Source organism: Galeopterus variegatus, unplaced genomic scaffold (genome assembly GCF_000696425.1).
Source record: "Galeopterus variegatus unplaced genomic scaffold, G_variegatus-3.0.2 Scaffold1014, whole genome shotgun sequence".
NCBI lineage: Eukaryota > Metazoa > Chordata > Mammalia > Dermoptera > Cynocephalidae > Galeopterus > Galeopterus variegatus.
Genome location: NW_007727125.1, coordinates 60,564 through 79,516, shown reverse-complemented (window position 1 = coordinate 79,516; position 18,953 = coordinate 60,564). Strand labels below are relative to the sequence as shown.

General features: G+C 36.8%; 1 protein-coding gene across 2 annotated transcripts in view; it reads left to right on the top strand.

Annotated features, from left to right (window-relative positions):
* TAPT1 (transmembrane anterior posterior transformation 1) overlaps window positions 1-18,953 on the top strand; it is a 53,140-nt gene that overhangs the window by 9,427 nt on the left and 24,760 nt on the right. The window contains exons 1-3 of one of the 2 annotated variants that reach the window (XM_008574215.1): window positions 4,905-4,980; window positions 10,157-10,222; window positions 16,772-16,934. In XM_008574215.1, coding sequence (XP_008572437.1) covers window positions 10,197-10,222; window positions 16,772-16,934 — 189 coding nt within the window. In that variant the 5' untranslated portion in view covers window positions 4,905-4,980; window positions 10,157-10,196. Of the gene's footprint in view, window positions 1-4,861; window positions 4,981-10,156; window positions 10,223-16,771; window positions 16,935-18,953 lie in introns of those variants that run through there. The other variant, XM_008574214.1, reaches the window with a different exon arrangement.

Below are 18,953 nucleotides of genomic sequence, written 5' to 3'. Positions count from 1 at the left end.
GAGGATTGTCGCCTGCCCACTGAATTTATGCCACTGTTGTAAAATGTGAGGAGAAGGCCCATTAGACTTGGGTTACTGTCATTTAACCTAAACAATGCTAATACAGATTTCTCCAAGCCAAAGAAAGGCAAGTACTTTTTCTCTTTATTTTAAAAGGAAGTTTTAGTCTTCCTCGTGATTACTTTCCATCCCGTGTTCTTGCTCGTGCTTCCTCTGCCTGAAACTTCTTTCCTCTTCCCTCACCACCCCTAACCCCATGCCCAGTCCACCCTCTCTATGTGGCAAATAGCCCTCATCTTCTCAGATGTCACTGAAGGATCACCTCTGCTAGGGAGCTTTTTCTGAATATCCACAAGCTGGTTTGGCCGTTGGGCCTCCCTTGTTTCCTACATACTTAGGTCTGCCATGGCAGTTGTTAACACTGCACTTACCCACATGCTGGTGTTTCTTATGCTAACATATGAATAAGCTTACTGAGAGCAGGAGCCACATCCTGGTGTCCTGTTCATCTTTGTGCCCACTGGGCTGAGCATGTTACTTGGCCCATATTAACAGCTTAATAGATGTTGGTTGAATGGATAGTACAGTAGCCACCCTTTATCCAGGGGAGATATGTTCCAAGATACTTGGTGGATGCCTGAAACCAAAGATAGAACAAAGTCCTAAATTCTATGTTGTTTTCCTATCCATACATCTCTGTTAAAGTTTAATTTATAAATTAGACACAGTAAGAGATTAACAACACAATAATAAAATAGCACAATTCTACCACTATACCGTGAAAGTTATGTGAATATGGCCTCTCTCTCAAAATATTTTATTGTATGTTTTCACCCTTCTGATAATGATGGAGGATGATAAAGTGCCTATGTGATGAGGTGAGGTGAATGGCATAGGCATTGTGATATAGTGTTAGGCTACTGTTGACCTTCTACCGATGTGTAAGAAGGAGGATCACCTGCTTCGAGTGATCTGGATCATTGAGCCATGATGATGTTGATAGTTTGATGTCAGGAGCCAATGATGTCGATGGTCGGGGATCCTCAGTAGTTGAAGGGTTTTTGCTGAAAACTTTAGGAAGAACATTGTAATTGGAAGTTGTCTCTTTCTTTTAACTCATCAAAATGTTGTTACAGAGGTTGTAATCCTTAGGTGATAATATGGGTGACTTCAATGCATTCCATCCGAGGATCACGTTCCATAATTTTGTCCTTTAGTGTCTTTGCAATTTAGAAGAAAGACTTCAGCAAATTTTGGTAATGTTCACATTGCTGTTCTGTGTCAGTTTCTTCTTCTTCATCCTTCTCTTCCTCTATAGATGACTCACCTAGTTCTCCCAGTTCCTCATTTGTTAACACTTCTAGATGGCCTTCAATATGTTCTCCCACTTCTTCATCAAGCATGTCAGCAAATCCTCTACCAACTTGTCTTACTACATGAATGATTCACCTAACTTTTCCATCAGTCCCCGGGATGACTTTAAAATCATTCACAACTTCACTCTATAAGTTCTTTCAGCAGGCATTTATGGTTTCTGGTTCTAATTCATGCAGTGCAGTTTGATGAATGTTAAAGATTTTCAGCACTGCGTTATGTCCAGATTAGGGTCTACATCAGTTGCTGACTGAATGCAATCAAATACCAGGCCTTGACAAACTGAACCATGCCCTGGTCAAGGGGCAGTGAGGTGGTATTTGGAGGTAAAAATGCAACTTTGATATTTGTATTTCATAGCTAACAGATTCAGGATGACCAGGTGCATTTTCTGTTATTAATAGGACTTTAAATTCCAGCCCTTCTCTTCCAAGTGTTTTTTCATTTCTGGGATGAAGCATTGGTGGAACCATTCCGTAAATAAGATGGCTGTCACCCACACTTTCTGGTTAATGTTGCCAGAACACAGGCAGATGCTTCGGATAGAAGATTCATTCTTACTGTAGATCTTAGCAACTTCAGCATATGATTTTTTTCTTTCAAGAGAACTTTCACCTTTTCAACTAAAGGAAGAAATTTACAGCTTCTCTTTGACGTATCTGAATTGCTAGCATCACCTCTCGTGCAATTTGGGGCCATTATTAAGTAAAATAGGAGTAACTTGAATACAGACACTATAATACTGAAACAGTTGATCTGATAACTGAGACGGCTACTAAGTGACTATTGGGCAGGGTGCTGCTGGAGCACAGATGCACTGGACAAAGGGATGGTTCACATACTGCAGGGTGGCATGAGATTTCATCACACTACTCAGAAGGGCATGCAATTTTAAACTTAAGAATTGTTGGGCCGGCCCCGTGGCTCACTCGGGAGAGTGTGGCGCTGGTAGCACCGAGGCCACGGGTTCAGATCCTATATAGGGATGGCCGGTGCACTCACTGGCTGAGCGTGGTGCAGACAACACCGTGCCAAGGGTTGTGATCCCCTTACTGGTCAGGGAAAAAAAAAAAAAAAACTTAAGAATTGTTTATTTCTAGAATACTCTACTTAATATTTGTCTTAGTCCGTTTCTGTTGCTTATAACAAAATACCTGAAACTGGGTACTTTGTAAGAAAATGAAATTTATTGCTTACAGTTTCAGAGGCTGGGAAATCCAAAGTCCAGAGAACACATCTGGTGAGGGTCTTGGTGGTAGTGACGGTGACTCATGGGTCTCACATGGCAGAAAATGGCAGAGGAGAGAGAGCCTAACTTCTCATGTGCTTTTCTTTTAAATCCCTCAGAACCATGCCCCTGACCCACCATTATTAACCCATTCCCTATGGCATGGTCCTACAATCTAATCACGTCTTCAAGGCCCCACCTTTCGGTTACCATAATAGGATTTCCCACCCTCGACAGTTACAGTGGGGACTAAGTTTTGGGGGTAATATTCAACTCAAGGTAATATTTTTAGACCACAGTTGACTGTGGGTAACTGAAACAGCAAAAAGTAAAACCTCAGATCAGGGGAATTACTGTATGTTGATCCCCAGTATAAACTCATGAGAAAGACAGCCACATACTCTCTCCTTCCCAGCATCCTGTGTCTTCATGCATACACATCAAAGTACTTTCTGGGAAGGTCAGGGTTCTGGCAGTTTTTGCATTCAGAGCTCAGCCAACAGTCCCCCAGTAAGCAGGGAGGGTAACAAGTGGGTAATAAATAAGGACCACTAACTTTACGTGGACCTTGCTCAGTGTTCTACAACACTCCTTTGTGTATCAAACAAGAAAACACGCAAAACTGTGACTCTATACTGGCAGCAGAGACAGGATGACTGACTCTGACTACTGTGGAGAGATTTTTAAAAATATAGTCTGTGACACATGGCTCAGTAGTTTAGCATTGTACTTTCAGTGTTCTTCATAATGAATCTAAATTGTTAAATTATTTTACTTGTTGAAAACAAACAAAAAGTCATCAGGGTCTATATATTTAGATTAAGAAATCTGGCATATATGCGAGGATACATCAAAAAGTTCGTGGAAAGATTGGTATTATCTTTTAATTCTATATTTCCATGAACTTTTTGCGGTACCCTCACATGCATAATATATTTTTGAGACATTCTCATCAAAAATTAAAATTTGCTCTTTTATTTAAAGATTTGTTTATTAGTTTCCTAGGGATGCCATAACAAAGTACCACAGACTGGCATTTTAAACAACAGAAATATATTGTCTCATAGTTCCGGCCAGAAGTCTGAGATCAAGGTGTTGGCAGGGTTGTTTTCTTCTGAGACTTTTCTCCTCAACTTGTAGGTGGTTGTCTTCTCCCTGTGTCTTCATATCATCTTTTCTGTGTCCACGTATGTGTCCAAATTTCCTTTCTTATGAGGATACCAGTCATATTGGATTAGGTCCCACTCTAAAGACCTCATCTTAAATTAAATCACCAAAAATAAATAAATAAAAATTAGATCACCTCTTTAAAGACCCTATCTCCGTACATGTTCACATTCTGATCTACATATTGTCTGATCAACATATGAATTTGGTGGGGGGACACAATTCAGCCTATAGCAGTATGAATTTTAAGTAATTTGGGACAATTTATTGACTAAAGATACATGGAATATTATGGTAGAGTCATTTATAGCATAATACATTTGTGTGTTGGGGTCATGCATAAGTCACTGCTCTTATAATAACAGAGTTTGCTATAGCCTGCATGTGGCTACTTCTCCAAGCCATCAAAAGACTCCACCCTCCTTCTGTGAAATATAGTCCTGAATTTAATGGGTAAAAATGTATAATGTTACCAAAAAAAAAAAAGTGTGGCAAGCACATAGGAAAGGGGAGAGAGAGAAACATTAGCAACTTGTCCTGTAATTAGAAATGAGTACACCAAATTTCAGTGCACATAAAATTGTGTTAAAGCTAGTAATCAGTTCACGTATTTTTAACATAAACAATGTTTTAACTCAAAATGTATTCTGATATTTCTCATCAATGAAGCACTCTAATAAACAGGAAATAACAAAATTATGAGGAGTAAAGCTAAAGGTAAAAAGTTTTATCTAAAAGGTTTGCTATAATGTCTTTAAAGTTTGAAGGGTACCCAGAAAGCCACATCAGATGAGACGTAGCTGTGGCCAAGGGCAACTTTTCCTTTGAATAGTTTAATTGATTTCTGTAGACCAAAAGGTGGTAGACCAAAGACTCTGGAAGAAGTCCATACTTGCATTTTGAAGAAGAACTTTCACTGAAATATGGCTTGAATACACAGATAGTACTGTTAATTTGTTATTTCCAGGGCTAAATTAGCATAAGTTAATTTCCCGTAAAGTTTAGAAATTTCCTGATTATTTGAAATTTCCATCTACAATTATTTAAAGAATATTTTACTTTTTTTTTTTCTTCTCTCCTTTTAAAATCCAGCTCATGTTTTTTGGAATCTTTCTGTGCCTGGATGCATTTTTGTATGTGTTCACCCTGCTTCCTTTAAGAGTTTTCCTGGCATTATTCAGGCTCCTCACTTTGCCTTGCTATGGCTTAAGGTAAGTTTAAGATCATTAACTATTTTAAATGTCTAAATTATTTTATTTTTACTACTTGTAGAATTTACAGAATAAAGATAATTGGTAGTTTTATTCACACTTTGGCCCTTAATACATAAACTAATTTTTAATTTTATCTTTTTAATGGATGTCATGTTGATATAATATTATACTTTTTATCTGTACATTTTTTTCAAAGTTTTAAACCAAAACTTTGCTTTAGCCAGTAAAATAATGTTAGGGCAAAAGGCTGTCTAGCAGAACAGGAAGGGTCCAGGACTGAGAATCAGACCTCCTCACCACTTTCCTAACTCAACTGTACCTTTATTTTCTCAAAGTCCCTGGACCTCTTATGCATCATCTGTAAAAGAGGACCAGGTTCTAGGCTGGGGAAGTGGGAGACAAGTGGTATCAGAATCTCCTAAGGAGCTTTTACTACAGGGGTTTCTCCCCTGTTTCATTTGAGATAGTTTTCATGACCCGTAGAGCCTTAGGTACTTATACAGGTAAGACTCCCTCTGATTTGTGGTAGTGGAAAGACTCCTGAAGACCACTGTCCCCATGGGAAGGATCAGACAGCCCCACTCAGTATTAATTAGCTGGGGAGCTGTGGGCGGCTGCCTAACTTCTCTAAGCCTTTTCCTCATCAGGAAAATGGGGAGAGCTCAGCATCTTTTACAACAAAGATTGGGAGATGTAAAAAGAATATCCAGCATGGTGCCTGGTTCATAGAAGACCACAACAAATATCAGTTTTCTTCTCTTTCTTCTCTACCAATACTAGGACTCGTAAGGTGAAAATGCTAAGCTTATGTGAAGTTTAATTGGTCTTAAGGTTAGAAGGAAGTTCGGATTTTGCAGTTTTCTTTCTTTGTATAGTTATGTCAACTTGAATTCACTCTGTATAGTTACTCTTTATAACATTATTACTTAGTTCTTAGCATAGTTGTCCAAGTTAAATTTCGAATGTGTGTCACTTTTCTAGTTACATTTCATTCTGAAAAAGTTTTAAAATGCCGAAAGGGACAACAATTTGTGAAACTTCATTTAAATGTAGCAACTATTCCATGGTATATAAAATATGTAATTAATAAAATAATCTAACCGGAAATTGAGTTAAAAATTATTGGCCATATATAGAATTATATGGTGGTGTTTTGTTTTTTTTTTTAAAGACTAACGTCATAGAAGATTCTCTTTTAAAGTAGTAAATAAGCATGTACTTAATACTTAGTAACATGTATAGTTCCTTTAAAAATGAGCCTTAAGCAGTTTGGATAAGAAATTCTTCCAATAAAAATTGGAATAATTTGATGATCATGATGATCATATTGTGAAAAAGGTAAAAATTCTTCTTAGCATATTGCATGGAGTATAAAACAAGTATAAGAATTCAGTTCATATCATTGTTATATGTGATACTTTATATACTGTAACCTTAGTTGCCATCCAAAATAAGAATGAGTTATGTTGCATATTTTATTAATCACAAGTTAATCAAATGGAAAGATCTTTTTAAGAATTTAACCAACAGCTTTAAGATATTTCAAGTATATCCTTTATACCTTTAGGAGAATTTTTAAGAAGGCTTTATTCTTATTAGCAAACTATCTTAAAGACATTTGTAGCATGGTGCTTTAACATTAACGGAGCCTCACTTCAGTGTACTTTTTTCCTTTATCACTATTGGAAGCTCAATAAAATCATGGTATTTAGTTAACTTTTTGGAAGACCAAAGTGAAATCTGATAAAGCATTACTAAATATGAATCTTCATGTGTGACTACATGAAGATGATGGATTGATGGACACATAGAAATTTAGATAAAGTCAGTTGAGACTTGCCTGACATAAAATAACTAATATCACATAGGGGTTTTCACATCTACATTATGGGCTAGATTACTTTTTAGTTCTTTGATTAACAGTTTGTGGCATGTTCATGCTCTAGCCATCTTTATGTGAATGGCTTTCAAAGACATATATTCTATATGGCTGTTGGCATGATAAGACAAAACATTAAAATAAAATATAATGTAAAAGAGACTCTCTTCTTCCTCGGAAATGGTTAGCACGCAAGTGACATACTCTGAATGAAGTGGTGGTTTGCCAATATTCCCAAGGGTCTCTTTTTTGGGGGCTCTTATTTGAAGACCCATCCTATTGTCATACAGACATCTAGAACTGTGCTGCATTCAGGTTCATTTCTGTGTGTACCCTGTCACTTGAGGAAAGAGGGCACCAAAGTAACATTAGAAAAGTCTTTCAGTATTCTGAAAACTAAAAGAGGTGTTGCAAGGAAATGGGAAATTATAAATCCTCTACTTCCATTTGCTTTATCTTGTGTGGTTGATGGCCCCTAGGTCCAACCACTTTTAGATATTTTAAGATATTTTTAGGATATGAGATAAAGATTATTGCTTTTTTACATTAACTTGTAATTTTTAGTCTAAGTTAGGGTAAAATTTGAAAATAAAATGTTTTCTATTTTCAAGGTTTATAGCTAAAACAACACTAGAGGGCAGCCTGTTACATACTACATTTAAGACACTAAGTTTTCCACTGCAAACAGTTCTTAACTAATTTCTGCAATTTGAATTAACTGAAAAATTACATTTCATGCTATTACTAAGAAATATTTATATAATATGTAAAAGATGAAATGCAGTTTAATTACATAACAGAATTTCAGCAATTTTAAGTACTCTTTGTGAGGGTAGGCCAGGTTACACAGAATATGAAAATACTGTCTTAATGTCTTAATGCCTTACGTGTGTTTTTTAAAATTGAATAATTTGTGCTTAAAGTAACATGAGTTGGAATTTTTATTTTCTTTGAGCAATTTAGAAAACATTGTCTCTTTTAGCAATATTTTTGAAGCACAAAATGCCGTATTTGATAATGTGAAGTTATATTAAACTTATTGTTGAATGTTAAGTCTAAGACCTTTCAAATATTTTTTTTTTTATGGAATGATTATTTGGAAATAGTCAAATTCTGCCTTCTTATACCTTTCCTTTCAATGTTCTTTACTTCTCTTAAAGATTATTTGATTTGTCTTGCGTATAGCTATGTCACATTCCATCTTTCTCAGCAAGCAAAAAGTGAGTGCTCTTTCCTTCAGTCTGACTATATTTTTTTCAAAGGGATAAAAAGAAATTAGAGACCAGCAAAAAGTTGATTGTTCTTTTTTTGAATGTTTTCTTTTTCTCTCTTCTATATTTCATTCTTCTTCTCATAAAAAACTTAGTATCTTTCTAATCTCTTAGTTCTTTGAGATTATTCCCAAAAAGGGAGGAAAAAATATGAGAGTACTTTTAAATATTTGTGGAAAAATAGAATTAAAAGATAATACTAATCTTTTCATTTACTTTTTGAAGATCTCATATTTGTCAAATTAATCAAGATTCTGACATGAAAACAGTTAAGTAGTTGCAGTTTATTACTGTCTGTGTCAACATCACATCAATAATAGAGTAATATAATTGCCCTTTCATGTTTGAGATTAGTGTTCTCACAACCTCTGCTTGCGGATCTCTATCTGGCACAGCATTTGTGAGAGCTTTTTTAAAGCAAATAGACCCCTGGATTTTAGGCTTGAGAATTTAATCTTCGAACCTATTTCTAGATATTCTGCAAACTTGCCATGGTTTTTGGCTTTAGTTTTGGTTTTCAGTTGTTGTCAGTATTGACAACTATATAAATAGTCTCTACCTTTCTCTAAGACTGAGGACCAAGATGATTTTGCATCCCTTTAAGTAAACCCAGCCTTCATCATGATTGCTTGATGCATTTTGCCAACTTCTGACCCTGATAAAGTATTGTTCATTGTGAGGTATTGGCAGGGTCCATAGTTGTGTGCCTTATCTTGTTATCTTGAGTTCATAATCGTGTGTGTTGTTTGCAAAGGATGCATTGTTTTCATAAAAAGTTTACATCTGTCCTCAGTGACCTCAAGAATACTTAGCTGAAACTCTTTCTGATGGATTAAAAATATTGAAAAATCTTTGTCCCCAAACGCTTTGTTGTACACTAAAAAAAGAAATATATCTAGATTTTTTTAAAAGCAGACTTATTTATATATTTCTTCCTTCTTTTTCAGATAGGGTAGTATCATTTTAGGAAAACATTTGAGAAACTTCTTAAATTAGGATAATCTTTTAATGACTGAGGACATGGAATACAGAATTGAGTTTTGATTCATTATGTGAGGTATCTGTGTTTCTTGGAAGAATGATAGGATTTGTTTTCAGAAAAGTAGACTGCTCTGAATTATGCTAAACAGATATCAAGCATCATTTTTCCAAATTTTACTTGTAGAATAAACTAAAAGCCAATTATATAACTATTTTTAATTTATCTGGCATTTTTGTGAATGCTCTTTCCTCCTAAAATTTGTGACTTTATTTTGTGCTTTAGAATTCTCAGTCTCATTTGGGTTAAAAGTTGAGGGCGATTATAGAGAAAAATGATAAAATCTGGAGCCAAGAACTGATAATTATTGTTGTTGAAAAAAGCTTTACTAAAGTTAGACAGTGATAACTGAGTTGAGTAGGTTTAAGTAATAAATGGCTAGAATACTTTGCTTTTACTGTTAGAGCAAACAAGATATGTACAAGCAAATTTGCTGATCTCTCACCCCAGTTTTAAGCAGAACTCATTTGAGGTTTCATGGACTCTTTTTTTTTTTTTTTCCCCTTGTTTTAAAAAGCAAGTGTATCTTTCTTTTGAGAGTTTACTCCATAATAAAATTCTTATCGCCCAGAATTATGAAATTCAAAAGCTTGATAGTTTTTTAATCTGTTGTGTTTCCTCCACATGCCTTACCTCTTTTGAGATAGTTCTACCCCAAATTAACTTCACATATATATTAGGAATAGATTTTTATCTTTTTAGACAAAATTAAGCCTTGATTTTGGCCTAAGTGATTAATGCCACCACTATAGCACATGTAGGGAGAGCTCTTGGTATCTTTCTCTGGGGAAACAATTATGCCTGTTATTTCCTCTTACCAGAGCTGATCTTATGTGGCTTATTTGTCAAGAGCAATAAACATATTTGTTATATATTTAGAAAGTCTTGGTAACCTCAGGTTTTGTTGTCCCCTGTTGCCTCACCATGACGCTCAGAGCGTAGCAACATTACAACTTCTCTCTTTCTTTCTCTCTTGTAAATCAGACCGAAGGGAGGAGCACTTTCACTTCCTTTATAGAATGGAATGTGGTGGCACAGGGACTCCTTGTGGTGAGTAAACCCTGATTTTTCCTTCTATACTCTTGGCCAAATTGACATTAGTACAAACGAGTATTAATTACAATGCAGAGGTGAAGAGCACAGGCAGACATAAACATTTGCGAGTAGAAACATAACTGAAGAAAGTGTAGTTCCTTCTTTTAAAAATAGCATCCTTACTTGGTCCCAAAGCCCTGTCCACATTTATCCGTGAAGGATTTGACCATGCTTTCACCTAACATGAAAATCACTCAGTAAAGTGATCATTAATTACGTGTGTTAATCTAGACTTGACAACAGAAACTTCATTCCCAGCTGCTACAGTAGTCAGATGGACTTAGTTCCTTCCATATAAGCAGTTTTTATTTTGCATTACTCTAAATATTGAGCTTTATAAAACTGGTTATTTTTTTCTAGTATAGTCTAGAATTATTTTAAAATCACTCAGTGTAAGTGTTAAGTATTTTTGTATCATATGTCAATCAAACTTAAGATTGAAAGTATTCAATTTTCTAATTAGGGAAAACATCTTGATATCACTGCTTTATTCCAGTTTACTTTAAAATTATAAAGGGACTTCTCTTTCAAAAATGTGAACCATATTAAATATTTTACATTTTTATATTTCAGCAGTAGTTGTATTTCTTCACTCTTTCAATTATTCTACAAATAGCTAAAAATGTTGAGGCAGAGAGAGAAAGAAATATCCAGTTTATGTATTTTATAATGAAATAACTCATGTTGATAACTCTGGCATGCTTCAGTACCTATTTGAAATTAACTATGCAGGAATTCTTCCATGTCTCTTGCTCATTTTTGCTGCAGCCTCTTCCTTCCAGATCTCCCTGTCCTCATAGTCAGCATATTATCTTCTGCTAAAGCATGGGAGGAATTGATCATCTTTCTCTACTACGTAATTCTGTTCTCATAAATCTATGAGCCCTTTGAAATAACTGGAGATGCTTTAATTGGTAAATTATACAATGGAAAATTATAAATTGTATAATTAGTAAAAACACAATAAAAGTATTTATGTGAATAAAAGGTAAAATTTAGAAATGCAGAGAATTTGGTTTCTGTAAGGGAGATTATTTTGAAAAATTTTCAAGTTCTGTTAAATATCTTATTTAATATTACTTGTTTTGCCATAACACACAGCCAAACCCGTAAATTAGATTAGTGGGATTTTCACTTTGCCAAACAGCATGTTTCTCGTTTATGGTTTTCATCTGGGACTTCCAGCATTTGCAAAAGAAATAGCAAGTAACTACCATTTAATAGCCATTTATAATGAAGAACGTCACCCTGAAAGTATTATTCAAGAGCCAATTCAAGATTAATTGGCAGAGCTGAGGATAAGCTTCTTACTGAGTTTGAAATGCTTATCAGATAGTTATCTAAAAATATCCTGGGGGGCGGCCTGTGGCTTACTTGGGAGAGTGTGGTGCCGAGGCCATGGGTTCTGATCCCTATATAAGTGAGCCTATTAGCTCACTTGGGAGAGCATGGTGCTGACAACACCAAGTCAAGGGTTTAGATCCCCTTACTGTTTATCTTTTATTAATAAATAAATTAAATAAATAAATAAATAAAAATAAAAATATCCTGGCAGAGAAGAAACAAATACTGTGATTGGTTCAACTTGTTTTAACCAGGTAAACTTATTTTTGAGGTTAGGTCTTTTTATAGGAAGTCTATGGTATGCACAGATGTCTTTTAAGACACCACCTCAGAAACAATTTTTTATTTTTGCAACTTTCCTTTTTCATTAACAGATACATTTATATGAAAACAAGACCCTCATTTCTCAAGAGTTCTGCTTCTTTTATTCTTTATTTGAATAATATTTCTTAATTTTGAAAATCACAGTCATCTCTGTAGGAACCAATTATGATGTTAGCAATGGAAGATTGTCACCAGAGCAGAGGACATACAGGAAGCAGTGGATCCAAAGGAATATATGTAGTCCTATTTTTTCTGCATGTGTTTTTAGAAATAAAGAATAAAACGATAGATGTATTTGGTTTTTAGCACAATAATTTTCCAAACGAGATCACAGTACAATGACAAATTATAGTGTTAAACTTTTACTAAAAGGTCCTGAGTTGTTGATTCTATAAGTTTAGAAGTTCTTTTTTAAAAAGTCTAGAGTATAGAAAGTAATGAAGAGCATGCCTTCTGGAACCAGACTGCCAAGATTCTGATCTCTGCTCCACCACATAGTAACTTATTAACCGTACCATCGCAGGCATGTCTGGACTGCCCCTTGCCTCATCTGTAAAATTGGGATGGTGATGGTACTTTTCTTATAGGATTACTGTGAACACTAGATGAATATACGCAGAGTGCTTAGAACAGTGCCTGCCACATAGTAACTGAAAAGTGTAGCATAAGGTATTTCTACAACTTTTCCTTGTTTTTACAACCTAGTTTAATCCTAGGTAAGATAAAACTAAATTAAGTTGTTGACTCTTAATTTTAAAATTTTAACTTACCTTGTTTCAAAGAGTGTGGTATTATATTATTTTGGGATATGTATTTACAATGTTTGGTAGATCTAATTTCTAACAATGACTTGTATTAAATATAATATTCCTTCATAGATATGCTAGCACATTGTTTTGTTGTAAATATGTTTATAAAGAAATGCAACTGGATATATACCAAAAAAGCCCTTTATCTCTCTTTTTTTTTTTTTGTCCTTTTCGAGACCGGCCGCACCACGCTCAGCCAGTGAGTGCTGTGAGCACACTGGTCACCCCTATATAGGATCCGAACCCGCGGCGGGAGCGCTGCTGTGCTCCCAGCGTCGCACTCTCCTGAGTGCGCCACGGGCTCAGCCCGAGCCCTTTATCTCTTAAATAAAATTGCTTTGACTGAGATCACTTAACTAAGTAGATGCCAGTACAGTCCCAAAAGCTGTAAGTATAGTTTTCTACTTTAGTTATCAACATCATTTTGGAAATTAATGCAAATTAATTAATGCTACCCTATTTTTAGTTCCTATCATTTTCTTTGACCTATTTTGTAAAACATGACCTATAGTTCCTAAATACAGAGGGCCACAACTATAGGTGGTGTGTGATTTTCAGTGCATGCTGAGCTGTGCCCACACTTGATGGTGGGGTGGGACAGCATCCTCACTGATGCCTCAGAGTTTGTTTCCTGCCATCCCAGCGGAGGAAGTCACACACAGGCCAGGAGCTCAAGAGTGTTCACAGTGTGTCCTTTTCTCAGTGTTTGAATTAGAAGTATGTTTAAATGATCAGATCCAACTCTAGACAGGTGTAATAGCTCTTCCATTTTCAACCTTGTGGGAGTGGGATAGAAAATGACCTTGATAGTCAGATGGCCCTTGGCAGAGATCTGTGCTCTGGGATGTGTGTTTGGGAGGTGGGAGATGAGGATCACTCTGGGTTCCATAAGGAGAAAAGGGCCAGAGTATGTCTGGGAGAGAGAAAAACAGAGTTAGAGAAGAGAAAGTCGGGGTCACAGAAAAATAATCATAAAGATTGATCAAAGTGTTTAATGCAATTTTGCCCAAAGCCCTAACTTCAACTACTAAGAATAATTTCACTTGGTTTTTCCTGCCTGTCTCAGGATAGGTGATTTGACTTAGACAAATTCTGACCTGTTTCCCATTTATGCTTGTTGGTTCAACTCAGTGTCTTCCCATCTACTTCTAGTCCTTCCTATGCATAGTCTTCAAAGAATTTGCCTCTTTCCCAGACTTTTGTAGTATCCCATATTCTGTCTGTAAGCAAATGAACCAAATTCATACCTAACTGAAAAGGTTGTATAGCATACATGTAGAAAACAGGAGTGAGGTTCTGTAACAACTGCTCACACAATTGGTATTACGTCATCATCATATCATAAAGCAGTGTAACAGCTGGAAGACACAGATTCCTTGTTGAACTCTGCAAGGATCTTTGGAAGAAAAGAGCCCCTGATCTGAATGTGGACAAGGGTTAGAAAGAGCTCCAGAGCATACATAGCCATGAAATAGCAAATGCGTAGATGGCTCAGAAGGCCAGTGGCTGATTAGCAGATGAGCGCCCCCTAATATTGTTGCTCAGAGTATTGTCATGATTGGTGAAAATAAACAGATTCTGTAGCACCTAAGGAAAATACTCAAGCCTTTTGATTGAATGCACTATACATAAAAGCTGCCCAAACAGGAGACTGCATTTTCTGTCTTAAGGTGTCAGCCTGCAGTTGACATATGTAGATAGATAAAGCATCCTTCCCATTCTTGTCATAGGAATGTTATATCTAGTGGAAGAAGTCTTAAATATTTTCTTTTCTAATGTATTTTTTGCTGTGTCTTAAGGTTCCCCCCCCCCCCAATTTAGGTTTAGCTCTTCATACTCTAACCTCAGAAGTAAGGAATGATTCTTTGGTCATATTAGGGAAAAAAAATATTTCAACTCAAGTCACAGAGGACTAGCCAGTACAAAAAAGATATGAAGAGAAAATTCACAGGAAATGTAAATAATCCTTAAATATATAAAAAAGATGTTTAGTCTCCTAATAGAAATTAACATTGATGGGCCGAGCCCGTGGTGCACTCGGGAGAGTGCGGCGCTGGGAGCGCAGCAGTGCTCCCGCCGCGGGTTTGGATCCTATATAGGGATGACTGGTGTGCTCACAGCGCCCACTGGCTGAGCGCAGTGCGGCCGGTCTCAAAAAGGACAAAAAAAAAAAAAAAAAAGAAAAAAGAAATTAACATTGAAACTACACTAGATACCATTTTTCCCCAGTGAAATTGGCAGGGATTTAAAAGTTAATCAAACACTGTGATGATGCACATGGGTTATAGGCTTTCTCATAACATTGCTAGTGGAGGTACAACCTCTACAGAGGGCAGTTGAGTCATTTCTATCAAAATATCAAGTTAATACAACCTTGAAATTCCAATTTTAGGAATTTATCCTGCAAATATATTTTCATATTTGAGACATGACATATACATTGCACCATGGTTTATATTGCTAAAGATTAGAAATCTGGAAATGGTTTGTTAAATAAATTATGGTACATCCACATAGTGAAACACTGCACTGTCAGAAAAATATGAGTTTCTTATGAACCAATATCACCTCTCCCCCAGAGTGATGGAGATGCAAAGGATTACTCAAAGCCCATTTTTCCAGAGCAGTGAGAGGCCCAGAAGGGGTTAATTCCAGGAAACGACTTCTTTAAGAGAGAAGCATTCCTCAGAAAATAGCCCCGAACTAGGTTTTCTCTCCTTTTTTTTGTCCAGCCAAGAAAGTTACAGAAAACACAGGTGGTTAATCAGTCATAGTGAAAATATCAACAAACTGGCTACATAACAATTTTCATTAAAGCAGGTGCAACTTAAGAATAGTTTAAGTTAATTTACCATCAAAGGAGTCGTAAAACTAAGCTATGTGACATACAAAAGAACCAATGAGATAATTGTTATGGCAACACTTTGTTCCCTAGGAAACTGAAAACAGTTGAAGGTGAAATGTGGAACCAACCACTAGTTGGCAGAGTAGCCTTGAAGCTTTTAGCATATATTCTTTTCCCATCATTAGGTTTAGCTGCACCAAGGGCATCTGCCCTTAGGCCAAGCACTTTTGCTGTGTTACAATTTTCATATCCATACCAGAGAATTTTTAGTCCTGTGAAAGTTTTCTGTTTTTTCCCAAGCTTAGCATTTCTATGTGCAATACTAAAAGGTTAGGTTATTCCTCAAACTACAAGGCTTTGGCCTTGCTAAAACTGAAGACTGTGGTCCTACTATGCTACAACCTAAACTAAAGAGCTTTGGGCCTTCTAACAGCTAAGGACTGTTGTCCTACTAAGATAAAGATCTTACTAAGCTACAGCCTGATCTAAGGACTTTGGTCCTTCTAATCTAAGGGCTGTGGCCCTGCTAAGCTAAAGGTTAAGGCCCTGTGAAATACATGTGCTTTACTAATGTTAATACCCTCCACAAACCAGTATGGGAAAATCTGTTATGATGTTAAATAAAAAGTACAAGGTCCAGAACAATGTGCATATAATGCTGACATTGTGTAGAAAGGGCTGACTTAGCAGGCTACAGGGCTTCATGGTTAGGTTAGAGGTTCATGTCAATCATGGAAAGCCGTTGCTTTATTTTTTTATTTTATTTTATTTTTTTTATTATTTTTATTTTGTCAATATACAATGTAGTTAGTTATTGTGTCCCATCACCGAAACCTCCCTCCCTCCTCCCTCTCCCCCCTCCCACCCAGGTGTGTCCCCTCCATTTTCTTGTTGTAAGAACTTCAGAAAGCCGTTGCTTTAAAGCACTCTGTGTGCACATGCCGACCCTCTGTTTGCTTATTAAGATTGCCAACTTCTAATAGTAATTCTGGTTTAACATTTTTATATTCTGTACCTAGGCAGAAAATTTCATACTTAGTGTTACTTTCCTTGTTGGTTTGAAGTTTTGAAAAGATCAACCTAATGCTCGTTACCTTTGTATGCCAATGTGTAAAAATTATTTGGTTTTTTTTTTACATATAATTTGAAACTCATATTTTTATTACTTCTTATATGTTTCAGGGATAGACGTTTGCTTCAGCCTGCCCAGGTGTGTGACATTTTGAAGGGTGTCATTTTGGTAATCTGCTATTTTATGATGCACTATGTTGACTACTCCATGATGTACCACCTGATAAGGGGGCAGTCAGTCATCAAGCTCTACATCATCTACAACATGCTGGAGGTAAGGACGCTCATTGACCCCACTGTGGCCAGTGTGGCCCACCACCTGCACAGCCCTGGCCTGTGTGCATGACTTCAAGTCTTCCAATACAGAAGGGGCCTGAGAGTCAAGAATGCTTTTCTGCCAACTCTAGTGCTGTTGCTTCTGGCCTTCAGTGTGCGTATAGTCATTTGGGCATCTTGTTAAAACATGGAATTTGATTTAGTAGGTCTGGTGTAGGGCTGGAGAATCTATTTCTAGAGAGGTGCGGTGCTTGCGCTGCTGGTCCTGGGACACACTTACAGTGGCAAGTCCTGGGACACACTTATGGTAGCAAGTCCCCAGGGCATGATGGTACACAGGAAGGATACCTGCTGCCTAGACGTGTTTGAGTCAGTTCCCCCCTGAAAATGTAAATTGTCAAATACTAGGCAAATTTGTTTTGCACATTCATGGGAAATCCATTTGTACTTTTTGCTAAAACTTTAAAAATTATGAAGAAAATATTATTAGGTATATGTTTGCTGTAATAGATTTACATTTAGCAAGTAAACTTTCCCAATTTCTCCAAGTATTTGATGTTTTTAATATAGTGTATGTCACTTTAAAGCAGTCAGCATGTGAAAATCTGCATTTATACAAAAAATAAATTAAGCAGTTACAGATTCACTTTGCAGAAAAATTCTTTGCTGTATAGGCAGAATCTTAGTAAGTTTTTTAAATAGTAAGCTACCCTAGGTTGTATAACAAACTTTGAAATTCAAATTGCATTTTTCTATACTATTTTTTAGGAACACAGGTAAGGTCTACCCATCTTGTAAATTAGCCAGGAAGAGTTTTTTCTTAGTGGATGGACAGATGGGGTAATATGGAGGCTCTGGCCTTTCTCCCTGAAGCTGTACCACATGGTAGCCAAGGACTTTCCATCTTCACAGAAACCATGGGACTCCAGCCATCCTGGTCACTCCTAAGCTCATTGGCCAAGGTGTTTTAAAACCACACTCCAGCTTCCTGATTCTAGACTCGCTGCCCGTACACTTGCTTGCTCAACCCTGTCCTCAAATAGGATGCCAAGGGGTGGGTGTGGATGAAGTTTGTGAAACAGAGTAGCCCGTCTTGTTCTCCCTCCTGCAGAAAGCAGCCCTTTTACCTTCTTCTGTTTGCATTGCTCTTCATGCCAGTGCCCTGTGAGTCTCCTCTACTGCCTTTTCCTCTTAGGGGGTTGCAGGGAACAAGGGCTTCTCCCTGCTCCCACACTTAGTGTGTGCGTCTCTTGGCTTGCAAAGCCCTCTCCAAGGTAGTTGTAGTGTTGTTGCTAGAAAACAGGCCAAGAAAAAGGATCCATGAATTTCTGATTAAAATGGCTTCAATACTTACTCACTTTGTAGACGACAGTTGATGGTTTGGTTTAAGCATGGTGGGCAAGAGTACAGGCTGTAGCCTAGAGACAAACTACCTCTGATCAAATCCTGGCTCCTCCCCTTATTACCTGCTTATCCTTGACACAGTGGCTGGTTGCTGAATATCTCTAATCCTCAATTTCCCACCTGTAAAGTGGAGATACTAGGGGGATTATGAGGATAAATGAGACAATACTTAGAAAGGGCTTAGCATGGTGCCAGGCGTGTGGTAAGAGCTCCCTAAATGGTAGTGAATTGAATGTATTCATTTGCTTACATTTAATAGGCACTTACTGCATGCCAAGTACCATCTTAGACCCTAAAGATCCAGAGCTGATCAAGCCTGTTCTTGTGGAGCTTATATTCTTCAGGCGGGATAGACAGTAAACAAGGAGATATTAGGAAATGATAAATACTATGATGAAAAGAACAGGGTAATGCAGTAGAGACTGTAGGAAGCACAAGGGATTGGATAATCCGGGAAAGGCCTCTCTCAGGATGTGGTGTTCCAGCTGGATCCTGAATAATACAATGCCCTCTTTTTTTTCTTTTTTAAGTACCTCTTTTAATTTGTTATACTATTTTGAAAGAGATTGATACCTGAAAAAAGTATTTAGGAACTAAAATGAATATTATATTC